This window comes from Athene noctua, chromosome 2 (assembly GCF_965140245.1).
Source record: "Athene noctua chromosome 2, bAthNoc1.hap1.1, whole genome shotgun sequence".
Classification (NCBI taxonomy): Eukaryota; Metazoa; Chordata; class Aves; order Strigiformes; family Strigidae; genus Athene; species Athene noctua.
In genome coordinates this window covers 15,817,149-15,836,274 of record NC_134038.1, presented here as the reverse complement: position 1 = coordinate 15,836,274, position 19,126 = coordinate 15,817,149, and the positions used below count along the sequence as shown (strand labels likewise).

Genomic DNA, 19,126 nt, shown 5'->3' with positions numbered 1-19,126 from the left:
ATAATTGCGAGGCAGATCCAGATAGCTACAGTCCCTACAAGAAACTGAAAGCAAAGCCCAGCATGTCCCAAAGCATGTCCATGCCACTTTCAGATTCTGCAATAACTGTGAGAAAGTTCAAAATATGCCTCTTAGGCTTGCCAAGCAGCTAAGTGCAAAGCAAAGGAGTCTTCTCCTCAGAGCACACAGCCTCCTTGGGGAAATGTTGGGCATTCCCATTGCCAGAGCTCTGCCCCGTGCAGTTCATCTGTATTTTAGGGGAAGCCCAGCAGACAGCAGTAACTGTAGCTGATGCCCTGAAACACAGGGTCTGATTCTGCAAGGTAATGTGTCTCCTGCAGCAGCTTCAGCAGCCCAGGACACCGGGCGTCACTGGCGGGTTAGCCCAGCACAGCCTCATCCCTCTCCTCGGTCAGTGGCGTTGGACTCGGGCGATGCAGGCTGAGATCTGGGTCTCACGATGAGATGTTTTGCATAGGCTGGAAGCTCATGTCCCTGTGTGCTTTCTCTGTTGCCACTTAATCTCTCTTCTACCTGTCTCAGAAGAAAAGCAGAGGAGGAGCCTCTTGCATACAAGGATGCAGATGAAGTGGCAAGAGGACTCCAAACATTTGTTTATCTGGACTGGTCTTGAGACCAGAGCCTGGATCAGTAGGGAAAACATGTCCAGGTGTAAAACCATGTTCTCAATAAAAAAACAAACCAAACAAGTCCCCATAACACCTGATGGGGCAGACTGTGGGTTTTTTTTCCTCTCTGCATGGCTTCTTATTGCTTACGTGCAGTTTTGTTGCAATATTGATCTCTCTGCTTTAAAAAATCCCAGTGTATCACTATATAATTTGGTGACTTCTGATATTAAATAGATGATTTCAAGGCAAGTGCTTAATAGAAGTAATGTGATTAGAGATGTAACAGCTACAGGGGATTTTTTTTTTTTTTTCTGAGAAAGTATTTAAATATATTTGGAATTAAAATCAGAAAAGAGCTTTTCATTTCATTGTCAGACTAAGCCTGAAAGTGGTGTAATAGTGCTGGCAACCCTGATTATATGGCGGGTTATAAGCAGATGTTAGTTATACGGTCATCTGCAAGATCAGCTGCTTCTCCGTCCAGCCCAACCCCAGATGTGCCTGTTAAGGACCACTCTCCTCCCGAGGTGCAAGGTGTCTCAGCAGCGTGAGGACACTGTAAGCCATCACATACTGAAGCCAGTGACTCTGCAGAATTTATTTGACAGGCGGCTGGCTTGTACTGATGTTTTTTAAACAATAAATCTAGACCAAACTCATTTTCTTAGGATTTCACACTGGATTAGAGCAAGAATCCCCAAAGATCTTTATCTTCTTAGCTATGGCTGTAGCTAGCTCCCTTCTCATCTCAGCTTGATGTCGATTCAATACCAATTTACAGTAAGTATTGCTTTTATAGTTTCTCTTTTTTGCGTGAACTGTTTACACTTTAAACCACACAGCCTAGTTCGTGCTGCTCCCCACTGCCCAGTGAAGCCCAGTAGAAGGTGGTGCTGACAGTTCACACTTCCCTCGCACCTATCAACAGCGATTTTGTGAAACCTGAATCAGACACTGAGGGCTCCTTTGCTTGTTTCTAACATACAACATTCAAACCAGGCAATGGTAATAGTGCCCAATCTTGCAAAAACCCACTGCTGGGAGCAGCTGTCATTACTCTGGGTAGTCCCACTGAAGTAATTTCATTTCTAGGGTTTATTAACCGCCTCTGATGGGGCTCATCATGATAGCAGGAACAGTTTGCTGTCTTTGAAGCAAGGAACTCGTGTACTGTGTTCAGCTGCACAGCAATACAATATAACTCTCAATCAGCACCGCAGCTTCTCTGCCAGTTGTTGAAGGCAGGAAAATGTGTTTCTTGCCAGCAAGGTGCTACCTTCTTACTTAAGAGGCAAACCAGAGTTGTCATTCCTCGCTTGGTCTACACAGCCACTTGGCCCCATCATTTAAGTGCAAAATTTTGTCCCAGGCTGTTATTAATGAAAGACAACAGACTTTCTCTGTATGTCCAAGGGTTTTTGTTGTCCTTTCTAGTCCAGTTCTCTGCTTTAATTATGTGCAGAACAACTGTGAACAGACCTACTGATGCTCATACCAAATGCTAGCAAGTATAGCTCTGTTCATATAAGCTGTTTAAATTAAGACCTACTTTGTGTGAAAAAATGGATATAGGTTGCCATACCTTGCTGTAATATTGGAAACTTTAAAGATATTTTTAATTCAGAAGTTTATATCTGATGATCTAGTCTAATCCTTGCATAACACACACCTAATAACCTCATCCAGTAATTGCTGCACTGAGCCTGGATTTCAGTTTGAGGTAGAGCTTATTGACTTAGAAAAATACTCTGCATACATTTAAAGACTTTATGTGATGGAGAACATGCCAGGTAACTAAGTAAGTTGTCTCCACAGGTAATTATCCTCCCTGTCGAGCATTTGCACTTAATTTTTAGCCTGAAATCAGTTTCCAACCAGTAGAGCACATCATTCCCTTTTCTACTAAATAAAAGAGCTACCTGCCTTCAGACAGCACTTCCCTGCCCAGGTAGAAGATTGTGATTGCAGACAGAGATCAAGTCACCTCTTTAAATTGCCTCTGATAAATTAATAGCTTCAGCTTCATTAGTCTGACACTATAATAAGACCTGTTTTCCTGCCCTTGAATGACACTGGGAACTCTTGAAAATAATATTTCCAGGTTGCCAATACCCTTTTTGGAAGACAGGCAGTAACCAAACAAACTGGAACAGCATCACTATTGCGAGGTCCTACATCCCAGCTGGCAAAAACATCTCCAGGGCTGATGGTGAACGTATTATTTATCACACCTTCACAGCCACTGTATTATTCCAGACATAATCCCCATGCCTCTAAGTCGGACTTACTGCCTTGTCTCCTGGATTTCTGACTTTGCTGTCCTCCAGGTTACCTTCTACCACTGACCTGCTCCATATCATTATTTACCACACCCCTGGTTTTGTCATCTCTGGCTGTTGCCAACAGTAATTTCCTCTTTCCCTGGGAGGAATATTGAAAATAGAGCATACTTTGGGAGGAGCTCATTAGAAATAGTCTCGCTAATGATAATTTCATATTTGCAGCTATTTTTTGTGATCTAGCCTGTAATCAGTTTTAATCCACATAATATGGGTGATATTGATTTTGTGTTGCGCTATTTTGTTCTTTATCAGAATTAAATGATCTATAGGAGGCTAAGTATAGTATGCCAGCAGTTTCTTTTATCAACAAGCCTTTGATATCACAAAGAAATGATAGCAAGTTTTTTTGCCATGATACATTTCTATAAAAATAATTTAGAAGGTTTTGTCAATTTTTAATTGCTTTAATGGTTGTGCCATATCAACCCTTCCATGAATTTGCCCAAGACTGACAGGAAGCTAATGAGCCTATAGTTTTCTGGGTCAAATCACTCATTCTTTTGAATTACTGGGTTTCTGGTGTCATTTGAAGCTTCTTTTATGTTTTCCAGTTCTGAGAAGTCCTAGGCAAGTTTCCCTTCACTTTTGGATTCAGTTAATGGTTCTACAAATTTAAAAATGTTTGGATAGTTGCTGCTTAATATTACCCGTAATTATTGATGGAGTAGGAGGAATTACACTTTAATGTGCAATCTGACTCCCTCCTACTGCTTTCAAATACAAAACAAGAATATTTGTTGGGTTTTGCATGTACTATGAGTAATCACTGTGCTGTGCCTGTCTAACATCAGACTTGGCTTTGCTAGGATAGTGTTTATTAGGATATATGTAAAGCCTTTGGTCTAACCAGCCCTAACCTATTGGCCACTGACTTCCCATATATTTTTTGGCTTCCCTCATCAAACAGCTACTTTTCTTACTTGCTGATTTATCCTCATGAGCCTGCCTAATCATTATGTTGGTCGGGTTTTTTGCACTCCAGATAATTTCAGAATTTTACTATAAGAGGTTGCAGGTAATGCTGGTAGTACTTTCTCCTTCACTCATCAATTTTAATTGTACCAGAGGACCTTTTCTTTTTAAATTAAAATCTTATTGACCACAGTCTGCATATACCAGGGTCAACTGCAGCATAGTCCTGCAGTGGGACGTTCAAGGAGACTCTGATGGCAGAGATGTTAATTGTTAAAAGGGGACCAATGTGAATGATGCAGGGTTTTACTTTGCATGCCTGAGAAAATTTTGAATAACTGAGATTTTGTGGCTTTGTGGTGGGTGGAGTGAGGTTAGTTTTAGTGATGACAAAAAAACGCCCCAGGCCTGGCTCCATGGCTGGCACTAATCAGCACATCTCCAGAGACTTTGATGGAGTACCACCAATGTAAGTCTGTCGGGGGTCTGGCCTGGGGTCTTCTGAAAATTCAGGGCAGAACAAAACCAGAATTTTGTCATTTTTAATGGTCTGATTTCCTCAATAATGCTGTAGCTGCTGTCGAATGATAACACTTATCCTAAGGAACAGAAAGGGAGGGACGAACCCACCGGTACAGCATCGCCATGCAGCTGGGTGTGCAAAACCAAAGAGGTTTTTCAAACTGTCCTCCTGGAAGGCTGCATTTCCCTTAACAGAATTAATGGTGGGTGTTCAGGCACAGAAAGCCATGCAGATGAAAAAACCCAAAGAAAACAGCACAAAGGATGCTTTCAGCTGCAGTGTGTTTTCTAGGGTGACCAGTTCCTTCAGGTTTCTAGTGCAGGACTTCTCATGGTTTGAAGCACTTGGGATGGGTGACTTTCTGTCAGTGATTCTCAGCAGGGTCTGATGCTGCAACCGTTTTCAACACAAAGAAACCAGGCGAGCACGGCAGCAAGGAGAGGCACTGGGCACGGGAGGAAGGCTGCAGCTCTGCACATGGGGAACAGTGTCCTGATCGCAATACTGTTTTGTTTCAGAGATAATATCTAGTGAACAGTGTAACGGCAGCACTGGCCTTTGCAAATTTATCTATCTTCACAGGGCTGATAATTGCTGTTTTATGAAAATAGCATTAGTATCCCACTCTTTTGCACTGAACTAATGGCTCTGAGTGTATTTAAATTCACTTCCTTTGCCGGAATAACTTATTTGCTCCCTTTCATGTTGACTTGGTCTTTGGCACTCTCAACATAAATGATTTATTGACTAGAGATAAAGAATTCTTTCCCCTGAACTGCTCCTGCGACCCAGGCAAAAGCGGATGTGTCTGCTATTAATAAGGTGTTCAGCATAAAAAATGCAATAGACTTGATTGTCTGCACTCAATAGCCTTTCCGAGAACACAGTACCTGCCCCCATTCATAACAACAAAAATCTCTCCCACATGTTTATTTATATTAAAAAGTTTTCAGAAGAATATGCTGGAATCCAGATAGTTGTTCAGGAGATGTAGAACAATTTCATAAATATCCCTGAGGAAGCATGGCCTACTTTGGGAGAATAACAGTGATTAAAAAATCCAAACACAATGAATAGTTAAATACAAGCCAAAAAGTACAGTTATTTCCTTATGGCTCTGGCAGACAGTTACACACGTGAGAAGTGTCACGGGGCTCAGGGGAACTATGCTTGCAGTTATCCACATGCACAGGCTGGCTATAGGTTGGAGATCTACACCAGCTTCAAAGGAGATTTGTCCGATAGGCACCTACAGCAGATTTCTCACCGAGTCTGGCTACACAAGGGTCTGGACTTGATTTTCACATTTCTCAGGGCCTGTAACACTGCTTTTCTAGGTCACCATAGCTAAAATCCTGGGAAGCTTTTAAAACAAACTGTTTTAACAGGAGAAGTGCACACATCTAAATTCATGCCCATATACTGGAAGATGTTCAAAACTAACACTGATACAAAAAATGCTTCTAGTGGCTCTCTGCCTAACTCAACTTCTTCTCATACGCCCTTTTAAGATATCACTCTCTGATAAACTCTTCTTTTATCATTCAAATTATTCCAGATTGTTTCACTGGGTAGTAAAATAAGAGAATTCCTACTGCAGAAGTATAGCATTCTCCTTTTTAAAATAACTTATATCAAACTGGGTTTTTTTTAATTGCTGTACCAACATGAACTTGATGTCAGTTGCCAGAGAGTATTTTTAAAACCTGTAGCAGAAAGAGCTGTAAAATTTGCTGAAGCTTACAGTGGACCTGTGCCATGTGCATGGACGGGTCTCTTGGTATCAGATTCCAACCTGCAACCTTATGAAAAGCTCTAAAAAGTGCAAATGTTGCCATTGGCAAAGATTCTTATGTCTTAAGGAGAATTTTTACACCAATTGATTTAAAATTAGGGACCAGGATTTTCAGAAAGACAATGTAGAAGCTTACTGCTTTGTAATTCTTGGGAGCTCCATTTGAGAATCCACGGAAAGACCCAAACCATTAGAAATCACTAGTGACTTCTGAAAATCTTGGTCATCAGTAAAAATAATATGCTTTTGGACTGAATACTACAGCAGTATCCAACATGCTGAATTTGAGATGGGTGGAGAGCTGAAACCCAAGTCCATATGCATCTGAAAAAAATGAAGCCCTAAAGGTATTTACCTGTTTGTTGTATGGGCAACCTCAGTGGCTGACCTTCCATTCTCTAGCAATGAACTGTACAACAGTTTTTAAGAATTATAACACAGGAGCTTCCTCTAAAAAGGTCCCTTTGACTTGATGTAGCTGCACATTCTCTCCATCACTGCACTTTCATACCAGTATGATGTCTCACCCACATATATGCTAACAGCGACCCTATAGTACCTATCAGACTGGAGAGAGTGATAGCCTATAAATACACAAAAAGGCTACCTTTGATTTTAAAGAAAGAAGGAACAAATAGGTAAGTCCCCTCAGTATGTTGATGGCATCAGTTCATTATAAAGAGTGTGTCAAGAAGGTCCTGATGTGAGGGATAGACACTAATTCCACTGAGTCCCCATGGAAGAAACAGTACCACAGCCAGCTGTGATACAACCAGTGATGAGGCCAGCCATTCAGAGACTGAACAAAAAACAATGTTCAGATTGAATGCAACAGTCTTGAGCCTGCTACAGTATATTGAAAGGCTTATTGGAACCATTTGCTTATTCCCAGTTCCTACCAAAATACTGTTTTGGATAGAAAGTGGAAAAAGTTAATGAAGAAGTCTGCCCTCTCCAAAGGGAGTGTCTTGCTCCTTAGAAGTATAGTTTTACGTTTTACCTTGTTCAGAGAGTTTGGTTTGGACTACGATTCCTCAGCCCTGCCCAAAACATAAATGGTGGCCAGCATAAAGAACCTGAATTCTTCCAGTATATTCTGGTTTTACCGTAGACCAAACCCAGGGTCACACTCATCTTTGAGAAAGGCTCTCTCCCTTGCCTCTCCCTCGCCAAGTAAGAAAACACATTGGCACACTAGAAACAAGAACCTCTGATATTTGGTGGACGAGAGGGAGAGCAGACGCAGTGTCCTACAGCTCATTCAACCTACCCTGTGACAGCTGTTCTCTAAGTCTCGATAAAAGAAGTCACACCTCTGCCACGTGCAAATCTATCTACACAATCTACTGTGAATTGGTGAAGGTATGCTAGCAGTGGACTTCAGCGTGGATGCAGTCTCAGCACAAATACTGAAACGTATCCTCATTATTTTAAAAAAAGACCATTATATATATATGGACTGTGCTAGTTCTGTGCAGAAAGCACATATGGAGTGCCAATATTGTTTAACAGAATACCATTAGACTGCAAAACTAACATATACAAGACGCTTACATTCCTATCGGGGTTTAATATTGTGAACATATCCACTGAGATTGGAGAATTGCTGTAAGTTTTTCCTAAAACATCATGCCATCTGCATACATAATAAAAGAATCCAGTAGTTGCCATGCTAAAACAGGACTTCTAGTGAAGGGCATAGACAGTCCCCTAAAGGGAACTCAAAAAGTTATGCACAGTGATGAAAACTGGAAGAAATTTTCCAGCTAAAGGTCTGTCAATGACCATTTTCAACAAATTAGCACTGGATATTATGCACCACATTTTTACTCCACAGCAAACCAGGTCTTGCCAGAATGCATCATCTTGAGTGGACTGATTTTACTTCGTCTTCAATCCTCCATGGTCACCTTCTGGCAGTGCCATTTATTATGCTTTTTTCATCAAGGAAAGTTCACTTTCATATCAAGTGGCAGGACAGCAGCTTCAGAGGCCAGAAATGTTTATGGAGAGCTCTCTGCTGGGGCTGTAAGAAACAAAAGAGAAGACCAAAACCAGTCACTGAGTGCAGAACAGCACAAAGAAAATACTATGTATTTCAACCAAAATAAAAAAAAGTTATGTTTGAGCTGAGTAAATGTACTTCTCCTGTAAAGACAAACGACTCCTAGAGTATATATTGTGACCCTGGTACTTTTTGAATAAGCTTCACTCATCAACCAAAAAACTCAGTGCTTAATCAATTCCTTAGATAAATATAAAGCCCAGACCAGCAATCATCTGCGTGATTTAACAAATCTTGCTTGAATTTTATTGCCTCACATGAAAGCACTCCTTCCTCTTCCTCTAGTCTGAGTCCCAGAGAGCAGGCTCTTCTGTTTGTTTGGGCTTGCATTAACTGCTGAAGGCTTGATAACCAAATGCTTGAAAGGCTCCACCAAATTTCAAAGTACGGGCTGATGTTCCCTCATCATTTCTGCTGGCCAGGATGGAGAGAGTTGGCCATTGCTGCATAGGAGATATGAAAGCAGCTCACCAACTTCCTTCCTAGCTTCAAACCATGTAAGATAATTAGGGGGTTGTACAGAGTTTCTCTTTCCCTGTTAAAAGCAGTAAAGCACACGCAATTTTGGTAGCTGCTATTCTTTGCCTTTGTGATCACACCACAAAGGAGGACTATATGGAGGTTACTTGTAACCTCCCCTCTAACCTAACACTTCTTTGAGATGCACAGCAAAAGCACAAGAGGTAACAGACATAAGATGCAACAAGAGAGATTCCAGTTAGATAAAAGGAAGAAAATTTTTCCTAGTGAGAGTGGTCAGATTTTTGAACAAGTTACCTGACTAGGTTGTGTGATCTCCACCTACAGACATATCTACAACTCATACGGACAAGGCCCTGAACAACTTAATTTGGCCCTGCTTTTGAGCACAGTTGAGTGGAACAGTCTCCAGAGATCTCTCCCAGCCTGAATTATGTTATGATAATACATTTTCTGATGGGGATTTGTGCTCCCTGCTCTGCCTTTGTGAACAGGAGACCAGTGCCCATGCAGGACTGCTCACACTGAAGGGCATTCAGTCATCTATTCAGTATGTAGCCATGAAAATGCATGTAAACCCACCACAGGCTTCTGCTAGCCTTTGGAGCCAAGGAGCTATGCAGAGGCAAGTTCACCATGTTGTTTCAACATGTTTGGACACAGCTTTGTTTATCACAGAGATCTCATCCATCACCAGTTTTTCCAACCAGATCTCTGACCAGGGCAGTGCTGGGAAGGGACTCATGAGGGTGGGCTTTGCACCCTTTTTAGCTCATGTCCTGCTTGCATGAATGTAAATGTTTGCATGTGTGGGAAGAGCTAGATTGTTGGGTTTTTTTGGGCCAGATTCCAAGTTGTGAGGCTAATGGCATATTCATGCTGCCAAGACAGCATTCACATTAGCTGAAACTGAGGTTGGTGGTGGATTTCTACTTCTCATGCCTTCAAAATCATGTCTGGTGGGCTCTTCTCTGCAGGGTGTGAGCTGACTGGCTCTGACAGACTGTCAGTTTGCCCATAATTGCCTCTCCCAAACACCAAACTCTTGTAGCAATGCACCTGAAGGTCAGATCAAGCAGAGAAAGGATGGGATATTCAATCAGTAGGTGCTGGAAGAATGATGAATAAGTGTGATGGTTTGACTCTGGCTAAATGCCAGGTATCCACCAAGTCCCTCTATCACTTCTCCCCCCCCCCCCCCCCCTTTCCTCTTGTTTTCTCAACAGGGTAAAGAAGGGAAAGAAGATAAACTAACCCTTGTGGGTGAAACAAAAGCAGTTTTAATAAGCAAAATGAAATGAAGGTCCGTGTGCGGAAGCAAAAGCAAACAGATATATTCTCTACTTCCCATGGACAGGCGATGTCGGGCCTTCTCAGGAAGCAGGGGGCTCCGATACGTGTAGTGGTTGCCTCGGAGGACCAAGGGTGACCCCACCCCCTTCCTCCTTTCTCCCAGCTTTATACTGAGCAGACGTCACATGGTATGGAATGTCCCTTTGGTCACTTCGGGTCAGCTGTCCTGGCTGTGTCCCCTCCCAAGATCTTGCCCACCCCGTCCCACTGGGGGAAATATCAGAAAGAGCCTTGGTGCTGTGTAAGCACTGCTCAGCAGCAGCCACAACACCAGGGTGCTACCAACACCCTGCAGCTCCCAGCATAAACCACAGCACCGTGAGGGCTGCTGCAGGGGAAAACCAATTCCAGTTCAGCCAGACCCAGTACAATAAGATTTAAAAAACCCCCACACCCTGCTGTGAGCACTTTACTCCTCAGTGTAATAGGTCCTACGAAAAGCTACTTCTGTCCTTATGTGGACATACTCACTTGATTACAGTGCTACTTTTGATTTCTGTTTTTACAGCTGCCTTGCTTTTATTCTCAAGGTTGTCTAGTGTGATGATCCCACCACCACCCACTGTCACGTGCTACATCAGATACCCACGGCAGTAGTGGCCTGAGAAAGATGCACGTTTGGAAACCAGCAACTGTTTCATTCCATGGAAGAACGAATGGGAAGATTCTGAGCCTTCAGCTGGTCTAGACAGATAACTGACTGCATCCCTCAGGACAGAAAAGAAAACAATGGTGACATTAAGCAGGTTTAAAGATAAAGGGGGAAATCTGGGGGGAGGTTTTAAACTTGGAGGGAGAAAAACTGGTACCTCACCTCAAAAGTGGTTTTGATTCCAGGTGAACTGAAGGATATGTCCCACCTGTGTAGCATCAACAGAGATGGGCCTGTCTCACAAAGGAGAAACAGGACTTTTTTTGAGGTGAAATAACTCATCTGCTACAAACAAGGGAAAATTTGAAAAGCTCTCCCAAGCAATGGAAAATACCTTCCTTGTCTAGTCAGAGTTGCAGGATTAAAATAAAATGGATAAACTGGCTAATTATATCAGGTCGGGCCTCAAGATTGCACTTATGCTGAAATTCCCCAGTCATCCACATTATCTCAGCCATTGGCTTGTACTTGTGCTTCAGTTTGAAATGAGCCAGCTGGCCCTTCAGACAGAAGCCCGTGGATGAGGAGAAATGGGGACTGATCCTAACCTGAGCTCCATCCACACCGCAGAGGGAGCACAACCACTTCAAGCCATGCAGGACACCGAGCAGAGCCAGTCTGGACACAACCGGAGGCGCTGACCAAGGAACAGTAGTAATTCTGTTAAGCTCTGCATTTAGGGCAAGCAAACTGAGGATTTAGTGGTCATCTAGCCTGTTTCTTCTCACTTTGTCTTTTGAGGACAGGGTTTTAGAAGCACTTATTCTTCCTCACTACCTATATAATTTTTGGTACCCAGCTGGAGTCTCCTCTAAGGACCCTGGTTTTCTAACAGTATGTACCCAGAGCTTTCTGAAAGTAAGATCTTTTTAAAAGGTATTACAAATGAGCAGTTGTCTTTGAAAACCTTCCCTGAGACTGCAAGCTCTTGGAATGAAGACCGCCCTTTGCAGGGGGTTCGTACGCTTACCACACAATGGCGTACAGATCTAATCTCACATGACATTTTCAAGAAGCTGCTGTAGAAAGACAACAATAATTTCAAAGCCAGATATGTATTTCATTTTTTGAGTACCTGTACTGTGTGATTTTTTTCTAACTGGGAAGGGGATATATTTTTCATTCATTTTAAAGACATATTAATTCAGCTCAGCCTAGTGGTATTACCTATTTGTCACGTTTTCATAATTGAGGGATTCTGATAAAGAAAATAAGCATCTATTATCTTTGCTAGGTTTCTTCTCCTGGAACTAATTTTATAGTATATTTCTAAGGTCAAGACATTTCAAACATGGGATTATTATGAAAAATGCCTATTTCCACCATCCATATACCAACTATTCCTTAGAGTCTGGTGAAAAACTGCATTCAGCTACATTTACTAGTATTTTTCCAGTGTCAGAAAGGTCACAGGTATCTAACTTCATGCTACTCATGTCACTTGAGACATGATAATGTTAGTACATTATTGCATTATAGTACATTATTGCAGGCTTGTTGAATCTTGCTACTTACTGGTTAGAGATGTTACTAGCTTTGAAGAATTTTGTACACTGACAAAAGGAAATGGCTGGCAGCCCATTTGTAGATTTACTCTTTTCTTTATTGTGCACTGAATTATTACTACTGAGGCGTGACAGCATGAGATGTCTCTGTGAGGCTCACAGAAGTTAATGTAAAAACAAAATATCTACTTGGGGAGCTGCTGATGCTGGTCAGTCACCATGGTGGGAGGAGGAAGGAGGATTGGCAGGGACTGGGAAATGCTGCCACGGGGCAGCCTTGGCAGGACAGGAACCGTTTGTCCCAGGTCAGAGGAGACTGAAGTTGTACCAGAATTTGGTCTCACTCCACCAGAAAACCATCCCGTTACTGTTCTGGGTTGAGAACAGCACCAGTTCCTTTAACCTCTAGGTAAATGCAGCTATTGCTGCACATCCTTCTTACCTAACAGGTCGCTGATAAGCAGAGTCAACAGTGCCAGAAATCCAAGGTTACCTCAAACATTTGCACACTTGTAGCTAGCTGGAGCCAGCACGGAGGAGGTGGCAAAGCAATGCTTGCCAGCCTGCTCTGTCCACCTCCCAGCTGCCTCCTCTCGTCCGAGCAGTCCCGGCTCATACAGGCAGCAAGTTAAGCCCCAGGGCTGCACAAAGACAGCAAGCTGCCTCGCTGCAGGTGTCACAGCTCGGCAGCCTGAGTTAAGCACTGACACATTAATCGATGGACTGAATGCAACACCCAGCAGCCAGAGAGAAAACAGAGATATGGATGGTTTTTGATAAGACTGCCAATTTTTTTTTGATTTACAACTAGTCATGTCTTGGTCTGGCTTGCCTGATTTTCCCCTCATTACTAAGACTTGGTCGCTGATACAGTCTTGAAGTTTATTTAAAGTTGTTTGTCAAACACAGTGTCAATACAGTAGAAAAATACCGAGGGGGAAAGGAAGGAAGTCTCTTCTTGCTTTTGATTTTTGAATTTGCTTGCCAAGCAGGAAACCAAGATTTTAGTTTTGGAGCAGCTTGACAGAAAAGATGGATCTGTAAGCACAACATCTAGAGTGTCAAACACAGTAATCCTAATCCCAAGCATTCAATAATTATTAATGAGGTCATGCAAAATAATTATAAAAGCTGAAAATACATGGAATTAATGGAAAATATATAATGCTTTCCTTTCACCCCTACTTTTTTTAGGATACAGTTAGGAGGTATTTGTCATGAACTCCAGTAGCAGAGTCTTTAAAACTAACAGCAGCCACATGTGAATTGCTATTTCTGCAAGGATGAATTCAGGGTTTCTTTTTTTGAAGACACTTCTTCTGACAACTTTCTCCCATAGCCAAGTACTCTTAATCCTCCTGGATATAGTTTTAATATCTGTTGATACCATCACCATAAATATGCTACTGAATATATATTCCCGTATGAGATCTATGGAAGAGAATGACTTTACATGCAATAAAGTCCTTGGTGTTATTTATGTATTGCTACACTGCTCACTCCGAGTGGTCCCGGGTCCACACAAGGGCTTTGAGGCAGCAGCTGGCATACAGCTTGCGCACAGCCTGCTCGGGCACGGCGCTGTGCGTGACGCTGCCTGACGCAGTGTGAAAGCCCTAAAAAGCCATCATGAGTACGTGGGTATGCGGGATCCTGGCCCGCTTGCAGATTTTCTGTCTGGATCAACAGCAAATCTCGTCTCAAGGAAGGCTTCAGGGTGGCCTTAAAAGGCAGCTTAAACAGGATGCTCAGTGCTTCAAGACAGATGTTGAACATTCAACAAGGTCGGGCAAATCCTTTCCCCTACATTCTAACTCAAGAGAAAACTCACTTCTTGCCTGTGATGCTGGGCTCTATAGCCTGCATCAGGCAATTCTGAGATGAAACATTTCTGGGAGAATGGATGTCATGGCAGATGCTCTCAGCAGGTAACCTTCTGAAAAGCCAATTAGTCAGAGGTTATCGCAGCTGCTCTTTGGAACACAGTTGGTTCACACAGAATGGGTTGAAAATGTAGTTGTCCAAAATGTGTTTCACTAAGGTATTCAATGCCCTGAAATAGTCAGATTAGCCAAGAGTCTCTTCGTGAGTCACACACAACTCCAGCTTCCCTGCTAAAGCAAATCTCCCAGCAACTTTACTAGGTTAAACAAAATGAGGACACATGTCGATTCTGTGTACCAATGATTTATGCAGGAATTTCAGTTCCTTGTCCCTTCCTTCAAAAATCTGAGTTCATGGTAAACACCTCTCTAGAGGCATGAGCTCAAATTCCAGCCTTGTTCTGAAAAATAACTTAAAAGCCTCTTCTGGGCTTGATTTTACAGTGTTAATCTGGAAACCTCAGAACAAAAACATCTGTCCCAAGAAATTATGTCTTTTTTATGCCTGAGCCTAACCAGCAGGTGAAAACTTCCTGAGCTTAAAAGTTTGGTTCAAAATCAGGGAAAATCCTGGGAGAGACTTTCTTCTTTCAAATTGGCTCTACTCAAGATGTTTCATGCATCCCACCACCTACCTGCTGCTGCAAACATACAAAGAAAAAGGAAAACCACTTTTGCATTCAACAGATCACAATGATTTCTCTGAACTAACAAGCAGTTAAAATATTTTGCAAAAGTGCATGCAGCCACTTCCTTAGTGTTTAGCTTCTTTCAAAGAATTCTCTTGATCTACTGCACACTTATCCACCACTGTGAACTGGCTGTCCACCAGCAGCATCCTTCTCTAGGGACTCAAATTATAGCAAACAAAGATTTAAAGGAATCGATGCTAAGGAGTCTGATAAGTCTCAGCTGGTGCTGTCTGAAACTGAAAATGCGTATGAGATTGCTGACTTCATGCCTTATCATGCATATCTCTCACTGCCTGCCTGTAATCAGTTCTTGATCTCACAAGTCCTTGTGGGGTGCTCTGCAGGAAGTGAAAAAGGTTGTCACAGATGAATAGTCTTCCACACTCTATGGCTCTAAATAGCCATTTGCACTACATTGTGAGCCTTTGCATATCTATTGCTTTCCTCTCAAGAGACTGGGTTTCAACGTGAAGCACCAGGAACTGTGCAAACCGAGTGAACTTAGAGAAGACTTGGCCTTAAGTGGTACCTTCAGCAGGCACATAAGGTGCTTAACCACACAGTCCCCAGTGGCCTGCAGTAGTTTGGTGGCTGCTCTGATCATCACCTGAAACTTGTCTTTACATTTCTTCTGCAGATTCTGCAGGACACTTTCAAACCTATCCCCTTCAGAAGCGTGCAGAAGCATTTGGGAATTAGTTCCGTACATTGTATCATCCTATTACTTGCTTTAGGATCTTCAGTGTTGTATGCATTAAGAAATATAATGAGATGGAACCAAAGATTTCACTAGAAAAATCGAAGTATTATAGCAAAAAAGTTTGGAAACTCTCTGGAGGTACAACTCCCCCACTGCTTATGCAGAGTTTATGCAGGATTAACAGGTGGAACAAACTATCCACCTTTAGGGAGACATTCACTGTGAGGTTCCCTGAAATGAAAATTTCCATTCTGTGAAGTGATTAACCAAGCGAAAAGGGAAATTATATGTACTAAAACCACCTAAAAGACTGCACATATGCACATACACATTTACTACAAAACCAAACCAAACCACATCATAAATCCTACAAAATCAGCTCCACTCACCCTCCCCCGAATTAGCTGAACAAGCAACTTTATTTAGTCTTTTGGAGGAATGAATTAATATGTACCCTTTACCTGTATTACCACATCAAGTTATCACAGTGTCTTCACCAGGACACTTGCACTGCTCTGAGCACCAAAGAGACAGAATGCAGACAAGAAGCATTTTGTACCATTTGGTATTTGCTTTATCTTTGCAGTTCAGCATGAGGCCCACCACCTCATTTAATACACAATGTCCAACCTCCATCTGGAAAGTAATTATTGCTATCCTCATGGACACAGTGTCCAATCATTTCACAAAAAAAAATTATCTAAATTTCAAAATATGTCAGTGAGAAGACCTCACCGTATTTTATAGTTCCAAGTTGGCCACAAAAAGAGTTACAAGGCTGCAATAGTGTTCTCTGTCCAGCTCCTGGCTCCAGCACCAAGAGTTTCAGGCTGTCAGAGCTATGTTGGGCTCCTGAGTTAGGTGAAAACGCTCTAGAGGAGAGGGGGTTTGAGGAGGCTTCAGGAATACGTACTCTGGGTCTGGAAGCTGCAGCTCCAAGGAGGGGTACAAGCAGGACCGTAAAGATAGCAAAGTCTGGGTTTGGCCATCTATGCAGACTTCTCAGTACACTTCTAGATGATGCCTCCTCCTAATCTGCCCCAAAGTCTGATTTTATCTAGAAACTGTCCCTTACTGATGGCCATCTGAAGGAGAAATCACTGGACTGTCAATGTCAGAATTCAGCACGGCCCTCCATGGCCACTGGATTGTCTAGGAAAAAAGCAGTCACCATTTTATCCTCATCAATCTGGCTGTGGCCAGAACAAAGAACTCTTCCTGGGCATCCTCAAAAAGATCTACAGAAAAATTAGCATGGTGCATACCCCACTACTGTTTTAAAAATCAAATGAAATAAAAGGGCCCTGGTGTAATTCTCCTAGCTGCAGGACCAAGCTCAGGGAGAGTGTTGGAGCGAGGGAAGGTCCTGTCCGAGGCAGAGGTCCTCTTCCACCCCACAACTAATGCTGTGACAAGGCAGGCTGCAGCGTGCTCACCGCTCTGCAAATCAAGCTTCATGTCTCTGTCTGGGCAGCTGGAAAATGAACTACAGAGATCAAAATGAGATACTGCCTTTGAAGAGTTCCCTAGGTGATTATTAAGACTGTATCTTGATGTATACCCACCAGAGACCCTCGATACCAGTAATGCTGTCTCTGCAGAAGGGCTTGATAAATGAAGGATGGTCTGATGGCATCAAAGAGGTTCTTAAGTCAGGCATGAAGTCCAAGGCCTGAAATTACGTGGGCTGTATTGACCACAGAGCCAAGTGAAGAAGTCATTCATGAAATCATGACAGGTATGAAACAAAGAATATCTAGCCAGTGTTCAGAAGGCATGAGATGTTCAGTTACTCAAGTTTTTGAGGAGTAATAATTAGCTCAGCACAGCAACTCTCTGACTGGCTGCAAATTCTGCTTTACTCTGATTTGTCCCTTTCCAATTATTTTAGTTTGGAGGCCATCCAAAGTACCTGCATATTTTTCTGTCCTTCTGCACCATGCCCATGCTCCTGAAAATATGATCGCACAGAAATGTATGTAAATGGTTTCAGATCACAGTGGCTGTTCAGTGTGCTGTGGAGATGCTGCTGTATTCGGTTGTTGCCATCCCAAGCAAAATGTTGTGTACTATCCCCCTTTGCCCAAACTAAGTGATAAGAACCATGCCTATAGTGTGCTGCCGGTGGGTCCTGTGGGGCAGATTACAGGACCTGCTGGAGTACTCCACATTGCCCTGGCTGCCTGCAAAACCAGTTTTCCTCCCAAGGGAAGCCCACACCTGGGAAGATGGTACCCTTCCCATCCTTACCCTCACATGCAGTCATCACCGGCCGGGCTGGGCACCCAGCGCTCAGGGCTGGGGCATGCTCCCACGTGCTGCAGTGGAGGCATACGCAGTGTAAATCAAGGATGAGACCAATGTACTTAGTGGCAAAAAATAATTCAATACCAGGTAGAAATTGACCTTTAAAAGTCAGACAGAAGGGCAATGCCACACTTTAAACAGAGGGGTTTGGGGCAAAGTGTCGTATTGGGGAAAAAAGACTTTCATCATACAGATTCTTTGCTCACAGAACATACCAGTATGGACTGATGGATTCAGGAAAGTGAAATACGCAGCAGAGCAGCAACTCAGTGCTTAAGGTGAAGGCCTTATCTGCCATATCACAGACCACTAGACTTCCCTTTGCTGTCTAGTTAAATAAATACATAACTGTTCTGCACAAAGTGGAACATCATCAAAAAAAGATAAATAGCTTATCTCCTTCTCACCTGGAAGCTTGTCTTTAAGGCTGGAGGTGTAAACAAATAAGCTTGAATGGACTTCTGAGATGATTCAGTTGAACTTCTACAGGTAGATTGATTAAAGCTAGCTGGGTATTTCCACAGCTAACTGCAGACTGCAACTCCAGATAAATGCAAATCACAGCCAGAAGTGGGATAGGAAAATCCTTCCCTGCCTGCGCTGAGCTATGAGAAGCAACTCCTTCTGCAGAGCACCAGCTCATTTGGCTCTGAATTTTGCATGGTGGTTGCACAGACAAACTCATTTTGCCCATCCTAGACAGGCAACCAGTCCACACTGGTTATCTGGACTTCTCGACAAGTAGTGGATAAAGACAGGGCCCTTAGAAAAGAGTGACCCACCTACTTGATCGTCATATTGGAAAAATGATCTTTTGGCAGCTCCTTTCTTCACTGATTATCAAGAAAGCTGAATGATGAACTCAGAGTAGGTATCCAGCAATTAAATGTCAAACAAGAGGTGACAGGAATTGCAACTTTATGCTTAATTTGATTGTTACAATTTCCAGTTAGCACATGAAATGTAGGTACCACAATGTTCAAGATTAGCATGTTTAATGCTTACATTTCAACTGATACCAAGAATGATAAAGATTCCAGTGAGGGATAAGAGCCCTAAATTCCTTTGAGGCCTTGGATATTGGAATTTGACAAGGAAATTACACACCAAATAATCTTCTTAGAAATTCATACACACAACTGAGATAATGAGATGCTTCCTGCAAACACTCCACAAAGTACTAAGATTTTTTAGAGGAATTATTTACTCAGAACTATTGGTATCATTTTGCAGCTGGATAATTTATTGTGTCCATGCTGCCAAATTGTTTTGATTTGCCACTTAT

At 42.5% G+C, this 19,126-nt stretch overlaps 1 protein-coding gene across 3 annotated transcripts in view; it reads right to left on the bottom strand.

Annotated features, from left to right (window-relative positions):
* Positions 1–919: 919 nt before the first annotated feature.
* The window catches only part of SAMD12 (sterile alpha motif domain containing 12), a 176,596-nt gene continuing 158,389 nt past the window's right edge, over positions 920–19,126 (bottom strand). For all 3 annotated transcript variants that reach the window (XM_074898505.1, XM_074898507.1, XM_074898506.1), the window contains one exon: positions 920–8,230. In XM_074898505.1, the coding sequence (XP_074754606.1) occupies positions 8,208–8,230 (23 nt within the window). In that variant the 3' untranslated portion in view covers positions 920–8,207. The remainder of the gene's footprint in view (positions 8,231–19,126) is intronic.